General features: G+C 52.7%; 1 protein-coding gene across 1 annotated transcript in view; it reads right to left on the minus strand.

Moving 5' to 3' along the window:
• Positions 1–5,526: 5,526 nt before the first annotated feature.
• DRAXIN (dorsal inhibitory axon guidance protein) overlaps positions 5,527–9,057 on the minus strand; it is an 8,705-nt gene continuing 5,174 nt past the window's right edge. Inside the window, exons 5-6 of the mRNA XM_006914351.3 lie at positions 8,052–8,141; positions 5,527–6,104 (exon numbers count right to left, since the gene is read on the minus strand). Of these exons, the coding sequence (XP_006914413.1) occupies positions 5,992–6,104; positions 8,052–8,141 (203 nt within the window). The 3' untranslated portion in view covers positions 5,527–5,991. The remainder of the gene's footprint in view (positions 6,105–8,051; positions 8,142–9,057) is intronic.

The raw sequence follows: 9,057 nt of genomic DNA on the forward strand, positions 1-9,057 counted from the left end.
CAGCAGTTGACGTCAAGTAAAAATTGCCCTCCATGATGCAGGTGAGCCTCACCCCATCCGGCCATCAGAACCCAGGCTGGGGGCTGGAGAAGAAGCGCAGCCTCAAGACTGTGACGTCAGCTCCAGACTAAGCAGGGTCTGCTGACCTGCCCTTCAGATGTCAGGCTTGCTGGCCCCTACAATACTGTGAGCCAACTCCTTAAAATACATCTATATAAATACATGTATAAAGAAGAGATGTATAAATATATAGACATTTAGAGATAGATAAAAATAAATATCCTATTGGTTCTATTTCTCTGGAGAACCCTGGCTGATACCCCTCAATCCAGCCACATGATCCCTTGAGGGCAGCACTCAGGCTGTCAGCAGAGACCCGAAATCCTTGTGGCCTTGGGTTTGGCTGGCCTCGACCCCTCATTGGAGCACTGCTCTGACCCTTGTTAATAGAAATGGGTTCGAGCTGACATCCCAGGACAGAAGGGGCTTTTAGAAGCCTAGCATGCCTTTCTGTAACCATTGACCCACGGGTCAGCAGTACAGATGAGGGGCTGGCAAAATATAGCCCGTGGATGGATCTAGCCCGCTGCCCTTCTGTATAAATAAAGTTTTATTGGAATATAGCCGTGCTCATCCGTTTGCACTTGTCCATTTTCGTGCTGTCGATGGCTGTGTTTGCACTGCAGTGCAGAGTTGAGCAGTTGGGACAGAGAGGGCGTGACTTGCAAAGGCTGTAGGAAGGGGGACCATCTGGGCTCTGTTCTTGAGAACCGTCTCTGGTGGCGGGTTTACCAGCTCCCTGGGGCCTGAGTGGGGAGGAAGTGAGTTCTCAGGAAGGTCTGGTCAAACCCGGGATGGGGGGCTCATCGAACATGCAAGATGAGTTCTCAGGAAGGTCTGGTGCAATAGTTCTCAAACCCGGGATGGGGGGCTCATCGAACATGCAAGATTGAGTCCAAGCCCATCCCTGGAGATTCTGAGTCTGAAGCCCAGGTGGAGCTAGGAAACCTGGGTTTGCTTCTCAAGGGATCCTGATGCTGGGAGCTCCAGGCCCACGTTTTTTGGAAACCCTGGGTTAGCGTTCTTCACCCATCCAGGCGGTAGGAGCCAGTCCCTCAGCGGTACCCCTGCGGAGACATCAGGCCCGGAAGCGCATCCCACATCTGTGAGATACAGAGTCTGGACCCTGCCTTGGCTTTAGGATGTAGAGCCACTGAGAGCCATACACAGCCCTGCTCTGATCAACTAGGCCTGGCAGGGCTTGGTCAGCAGAGCTGGTGATGCTGGCTGGAGCTGCCACTGAGACAAGAAATGTCCTTTTTGGTGTCCAGCCAGGCCACCCCCTTGCCAGTTCATGTCCTTTCCCAAGACGGCATTTGAGCATGCCCATGCCCAGCTTCAGGCAGCAATGTTTTGTGCCTCCCCATCCTGCCCAAGTTGGCATCTGCTTTTCTCCACACTTGCCCACATAGGCCTGGAATGAGGCTGCCAGAGGCCAGCCTGCAGTGACCAGCCTTATCGTCACTTTGGGACCTTAGCTGCCCAACCCTAAAATGGGGAGGGAGATAAAAATACGCAATTCCCACCCAAGAGATTTGGTTCAAAGACCATGATGAGGTCCTGTCTGCCTGTTGACTGTTTAGCTCAGAGCAAATGCTCATTCCAAGGTGTGAGTGAATGTATGAGATGTGGCAGGAGAAATACTAGGCCGATGATGCCCTAACAGCGCTCACTGCCTGCACAGACAGACCATCTCCCGGAGGGGCAGACAGAGGCAACAAGTCAACTTATTAACCATCATCTCTTTATTTACAGCTCGAGAGCACATGCAACACGCCATCACAGGACTACAAGGGCATAGCACCGCCCCCCGCCCCCTGCTACCCCACACTTTAAAGAGGAGCCACAGCCCCCCAGGGAATTTCCTAAGAGTCAGAACACTCAAGGACTGAGAGCTCCAGGACCAGGTGCTCTACTCGATCTCCTCTAAAAATAAAGACTAGTTCCACCCCAGAAGCAAGGCCTCAGAGCCTGCGAGTTCATCTTTGCTGGTTATTAACTGGGCAAACAGATTTGCCCACTCACACCTGAATGCAAATGCCCCTGAATCATCCCAATGGCCCTGACCCAATAGTTCTGTATCCTAGACCTTGTCTCTCACTTTATCATGTACAAAAATGGGCCGAAGAACTCGTTAAAACCTATGCAACTGGGCTGCAGCCCCAGAGATTCTGATTCAGCAGGTGAAGCCCAGGGTCCTGCATCTCTACCAAGCTCACAGGTGATGGCACGCTGACCTGGAGCACACTGGGAGTAAGGAGGGGCTGGAAAGCCTCCTGCACCCAGCAGAGGCCATAGATCCCAAATCATACCACCCATCCTGACGCAGAATGCAGAAAATACACTCCCTGCGATGTAAGCCCCTGGTCCTCAGAATCGCCAGTTCCTGCCGCCCCCTCCCCAGCACGCACACACTTCTCACAATCTCACATGGGAGTGAAGGTCATCGGAGGTGATGTGCTCCTTCCAGCCCCAAGAAACCCCTCAGGAGCCTAAATGGTTTGCTTTTTAGGCCCCTCCCACCCACTGTCTCTCCCAGCACCCATTTTTGCTGTTCTGTGTTTTATAAACATGTTCTTTGCAGGTTATATGTCTCTCCATCGTCTCTCCAGCTGCAAAGTGAACCCCATCCCAGGGGCTGTATGCCTACCACGCAACAATCGGTTTTATTGGCTACGTCGAATATGGCTTGAAGGAAGGCTCCATGGCAGCATCTCAGCAGTGGAAGGGGCCATGGCTTTGCGATTTGACTTGTGTCTCAGTCACTCCCCAAAGGGCAGGCGAAGCTGTCACTTTCCCATGAGGCTTGGCCCTTGTGTCTTCTGATCCTCAACACATTCCTGGTAGGCTTGGGAGCCACTCTCGGCATCGCCAGAAAAATCACGGAAAGGCAGCCCCGTGGGAACGGTGAGTATCTCTGGGAAATGGCTGTAAGAGTCCGCAGGAAGAATGTAGAAGGGCTATTGCTTTCATCTGGCCCCTGGCTCACTTTTCCCCTCATGGGGTATATTTTTAAAACTCATGAACCTGTTATCACAAAGCCAATCACACCTCCAGGTCTGCCTCAGAGCCCAGAATCTGATCATGCTGCCTCGGGCTGAATCCAGAGCAGTTTTCCAAACCTCTTTGACCAGACAACCCCACGCCCTCTTTCCTAATGGAGCATCTCATGGCCCCCGTGTTCCAGGGAACACACTTCGGGGAAGGACTCTGAATTATGACTTAGAAACGATCTTTGAATATGCAATGGATCAATTATCAAAGAACAGAACACCTACTAAAATTGTCCTAGAAAACAGAAGAGCTAACACTAGGGGCTTATTATGTGCCGGGCACTGTTCGAAGCACGTTATGAGGGTTTTGCGATGACTTCTCACATCACCCCCTATGAAGGAAAAGTTACTATCCCCATTTTACAGATGAAGAAATCAAGGCAGAGACTGTAAGGAACTTTCCTAAGGCCATGAAGATGGTGAGAAGCAGAGCAGGCCTTTTGTCACCAGGCGCATTCCCACTGCACATTAGTGTCACCTGGAGAGCTCTGAAGACAACGAAGCCCAGACACAACTCGGACCAATTTAAACCAGAATCTTTGCACGTGGGCCCCCTGGGCATCGGTGCCTTTAAAAGTTCCCCAGATTATTCTAATGTGCGGCCAAAGTTGAGACTAGCAGGCTGGAGCAAGGATCTGCAAACTATGGCCTATGAGCCAAATCCAACCCACTGCCTATTTTTGCGTAGCCTACAAGGTAAGAGAGGATTTTTACATTTTTAAATGTGTTTTGGAAAATCCAGAAAAGAACAATGTGACATATGAAAATTATATGAAATTCAAATCTCAGTGTCCATAAATAGTTTTATCAGAATACAACCTAAAATATTTATCTGGCCCTTTAGGGTAAAGTTTGCTGAACCCTGGGTTAGAGGAAACTGGCTTCTGTACCAGCGGAAATTTAAGATAGATCTAAGGAAGAACTTTCCGCCAGAGAAGTTTGTTAAACTCTGAAGGGACTTTGGGGCCCCTAACTCTGGAGTTAAGAGGATTCCATTCCCATCCCCCTTTGCAAATGCCAAATGGAGGTGGGTAGGGCAAATAAATAGATAGGCTCTGAATTCCCAACCATAGAACTCTCCTGTGGGGCCTTTCAGCTTTGTCCTGACTTTGTTTCCCGTTGCTGATGTCCAGGGCCATCTAACTGCTGCCCCCCAGGCATAAGCAATGCTGCGGTCCTGCCTGCAGGCACACCCTGGAAGCTCTGCCACAATCTCCCATCACACAGCATGGGCGTTGTATGCTCTCAAACGGACAAAACGACTGGCAGATTTGATTTCCAAAGAGAAGGCTTTGATCTCTTTCGGGTCCCCTGCCCTACCCCTACCCCCAAGATTCCCATGCCCTTTGAACTTGAATAGGAAAAAAGAACAAGCATATTTGGTTTCTCCTAGATCTGTTTGCTTTCCTTGGTGCCAGACCCCTGACCCCAACTGATTTTCCCAAGGGAGTAAACAGCCCTGGAATCCTGTGGGCGTGGTCCCTCCCTCGGGCAGGTGTCTAGGCTGATGTCCAGGCAGGTGAGGAATTTGGATGGGGAAGGCTTTTGTCATTTGCAACCTGGTTTGCCCTGGACCAGAGGGTTGGCCAAGAGTGAGATGCCAGGGGTGGGGACTGAAGTGGCCTCTAGAGCGGGCTCTGCTGGGACAGACGTGATAGGTGGGCATCATGGGTCTGGCCTGTGGGGGGAAGTTAGCTTCAGACAGCACCTCAATCTCAGCAGTGCCCCAACTCCTCACTGGGCTCAGAAGTTGGGGGTGGGCGTCCTGACACAGTCTTCTGGGAAGCCTGGGAACCACTGAGACAGAACAAAGTGGGTGCTGCACATGGGCGACGTGTGTGTTGTTTTTGTCTATGCTTTCATGACATTCTCCAAGGGCATAAACTATAAAAGATAAAGAAGCTCTGGAGTGGAAGCTGTCAGGGCAACTCCAAAGTGCATGTCCCCGGGCCACAGGAACCTAAGGAACACGTCAGATCTCAGAATGCCAGCTCCCAGGGGGCGGGGGCCCATCTGCCCAAATCATGGCTTACAAACAAGCAGGAGCTTAATGCAGGTTGGGTTTTGTTTTAAAGATACCTTTTTCCAGGGGAGGAAGAGAGCAGTCACTCATTGCAGTCTCTCCCCAACGAAAGGAACTACCAGGGAACACGTCTCTGTCACTGAAAGCCATGGAGAGCCTGGAGTTAAGTCCTCGGCAGCAGAGGAGCAAACTCGGGTGCTCTCAGTGGGGTCCAGGGACCCGCAGCATAAGCAGGCTCAGGGAGCCTGTTGGAAAGGCAGAATCGACTGAATTGGAATCTGCATTTTCACCAGACCCCAGGGGATTCATACACAGGTTAAGGTTTGAGGAGCATTGATCTGGGACCCTAGACAAATCATATGACTCAACTGTGGCCCGTTTTCTCTCCTGTAAAATGGTGACAGTGCTTACTTGAAGAGGTCATGCGACAGCTAAGTGGAATAAGGTATGCCCCGCGTTTAGCACAGTGCCTGGCACATAAGCGGTGTTCCGTATTCAGCTCCCGCCCTTGGGTTCCCTATCTCTCAGGAAGTTTGTGTTTCTTTTCCGCAAAAACCTCTTCATTTAAACTCGAAGCTGTTGCAGTGCTGCAGTCGGACAGTAGAGGGCACTCTCGACATTGCCATCGCGGAGCACCCGGGCATCCGGACGCGCAGGCCGCAGGAGTCCCCAGGGGCTGGGTGCCGGGTGCAGGTGAGCTGCCGCTTGGCTCCTGCGCAGGCAGTTCCCCAGCGCAGCCTCGGTCTTCTGGTCCCCTATTCGCTCTCCCACCGCTAGTTATAAACAAATTGCCGGCTCCTCCAAACCTCCCGCACTCAGGCCCCAGGCCAGCGGGGAGGCGCCTCCCGTGGGGCGCTAGACGTTGATGAAGGATCCCTGGTCCCCGTTGGCTGTCTCGGGCTCCACGCAGCGCCCCTTCCTCCGTGTGACCCTGCGGTTCCGGTGGAATTTCGCATAGCAGCGCAGCCCTGAGCGAAAGGAAGCAAGGGGGTCAGGGGTGCGACTGGCCAGTCCCCTCCCCATCTTCCCCCCAACAACCCGCACCTTCTGGGACCCTTATACCCTGTCCCCATCATCCCCGTCTTTATTCTACCCTACAACCAACCCAGCCTCCACACAGCAGCCTCCATGAGAGGGACGGATGAACAGACGCAGCACTGGAGATGTTCAGGGCTATGACCTAGAGGTCAAGGACTGAGGTTTGGTCCCAACCCTGTTCCAAGCTCCCTGGACCGGAAGTGCCTCCTGCCCTCTCTGCACCTCGATCTCCTCTGTGCAATGGGGCCCGGCCCTGCACACAGGTACCAGAAGGCAGCTTCCCAGCATCGCCCAGCCCCACCGCTGCCTGCCTCCATCCTCCCGGTCTCCATTCACGCCCCCCACAGCCCTGCAGCCTGGCCCTGCACACAGGTACCAGAAGGCAGCTTCTCAGCATCGCCCAGCCCCACCCCTGCCTGCCTCCATCCTCTCTCACCTTTCAGCTTGTCCTCCGGTCTCCATTCACGCCCCCCACAGCCCTGCAGCCAGAGCGAGCTTTTAAACTCCTACGTCAGAGGATGTCACTCCCCAGCTTAAAATCTGCCTGCAACTTCCATTTACAAATCAAATAAGGCCGACAAGGTCCCTGAGTGATCCTCCCGACCAGCTTCTCCCACCTCCCCTGTGCCAACTTCCCTGTGGCCACTGCGTGCCAGGCCCACTCAACACACCAGCCGTGTTCCTGCCTGAGGTCCTCGCTTCTGTTCTGCCTCTTGCCTGGGACTCTCCTTTCCCAAGCCCCCCATCTTCAGGGAGCTGGTTCCAATGTCCACTTCTGTCCATCTTTTCTGAAACAACTCCTTGACTCATCAGACCTCAGAATTATTTTCTTTATTCTCCTTATTACTTTCTAAAGACATTTATTTATTTACTTACTGTCTGCTCAAGAGATGAGAACACTAACTGGATATTGAATGATATTGAGGAATCACCGTTCATTCTTGGTATTTTGTTTTTAGAAGAATTCTTATCTTTTAGAGATATATACTGAACTATTCACACATGAAAAATCTTTAAACTCTTAGGAGTTGCTTCAGAATCATATGGGAATGGGAAAGTAGGCAGGGGAGAGATGACATAGATAGGCAGTGAGTTGGTAATTATTGAACCCGGGTGACGGAAAATGGTGGTTCATTATTCTGACTACTATTCTGACTACCTAGTATATGTTAGAAATTTTTCAAAATAAAAATATTCCTCTCTTTTCTAGCTGTCTGAGTTTCAGCAAGTCACTTAACCTCGCTGTGCCTCAGATTGCCGATACATAAAACGGGAACCATAATGGCGCCCTTAATGGGATGGCTGTGAGGATCAAGGAGACAATGTGAGCAAAGTGTTGAGCGCTGAGCCTGGCACGCCTGGGCACACTTGAGCTGGAGGGCACCTGCCGCTCGAGGTGGAAGCGCAGAGGAGTTAGAGGTAGCCAGCTAAGTGCATCCTTTCCTGGGGCATGCTGAGAATTCCACCCCCCAGCCCAGTTATCACACTTGGAATGCTTCCCCTGGGACAGAGTTCTGGCCCGAAAGCACCAGCCTTCTCAGGTTTGATCTTATTTAAAGAGATAGGCTCTTCTCTCCTCCCTTCTCCTGCCTCTAGATCTTGGGAAATCATGCCAGCTTGTATTTCAAGAGGTGAAAAAAAGCAAATTGAGAAACGATGCCAGGAATCAGGACTAAATGCGTTCACAGATTGGGAAGGCACCGAGCAAAGCTGTTCTCGCTTAGGGCTTCAGCTCCCAAGGGATTCTCCCACCGCCTCCTTCGCCACAGACCCCTCAGTCCACCCTCTACAGGAAAACGCATCCCCCACTCGGCACAGAACCCGCTTCAAGGAGGAAGGGAGGTTTCGTGGTTCTAGGGGCACGGGGGAGCCCTCACCTTCCACACACATGCAGTCGTCGAAGCATTTGTTGTTGAGGCCCCGGTTGTGGGGTGTGCAGAGATGCTCCCGCAGGTCGCAGCACGTCCCTGCCGACACAGCATGCACATGTGGTCAGCCGAGCTGCGTGGACCCTCCCCGCTGCCCTCGTCACAGTCCCACTGGACGGAAGATCCATCATCTCTGTGGCAGGGCCGTGCCCTAGCAGGGTGGGCCATCTGGTGCGCAAGGCTCCCAGCCGGAACCACCGATGGATGTCATGGCCCAGGCCCCTGAGGGCAGGAGGCAGAGACCCCAGCTGCCTCAGATGGGTTACTGATTGATTATGGGAGGCGTGAAGGTGGTGTGGGATCACCCCCCAGGGAAGAGTGGGTGGAACAGCTGGGGGCTGCCAGGTGTGGAGTCAGCTTGGAGCTGGGAGGGGCCTGAGGGATCATCGACACCAACATCCTCTTTTGACAGATGGGCAAACTGAAGCCCCCCGCCCACCCCGCCTCAAGCAGCAAGATCTCCCAAGACTGGTCTAAGGCACGGCCTCGCCCACGAGGGAACCAGCTCTCAGAATGACTGTCCAGTTGGCCCAAACTCCAGGCTTTTCTTTTTGCTCAGGGTGAAAACAGTGGTTTAGAAAGAAAACAGCCTGTCAGGGAGCTGGTGGTCTGGTTTATACAATGCCAAATACTAGTTCGGTTGCTGTTTTGTAGAATATTTTGGCCGCCCAATTGACAAGGGTGGCACCATGGGAGTGGACCACTCATATCTCCTTCTGGAAGGCATTTACTGTCCAGTGGTGAGGCGAGCAGGTGGCTGTTAGCACCTTCACAATGTCATACTGAGCCCATGTCACACTGTACTGGAGCAGTCCCAGCCAATAACTGGCTTGGTGGGGGACCGGGGACCTGGACATTTCTGCGCAGGTGGGCCCCCTCTAGCAGGCAATCTTTGCTCTGGAGCGCCCCCACTGGGCTGGCTGAGACTGCATCACAGCTTTCCCTGTCCATTCCT

Source organism: Pteropus alecto, unplaced genomic scaffold, assembly GCF_000325575.1.
Source record: "Pteropus alecto unplaced genomic scaffold, ASM32557v1 scaffold125, whole genome shotgun sequence".
Taxonomy (NCBI): Eukaryota; Metazoa; Chordata; class Mammalia; order Chiroptera; family Pteropodidae; genus Pteropus; species Pteropus alecto.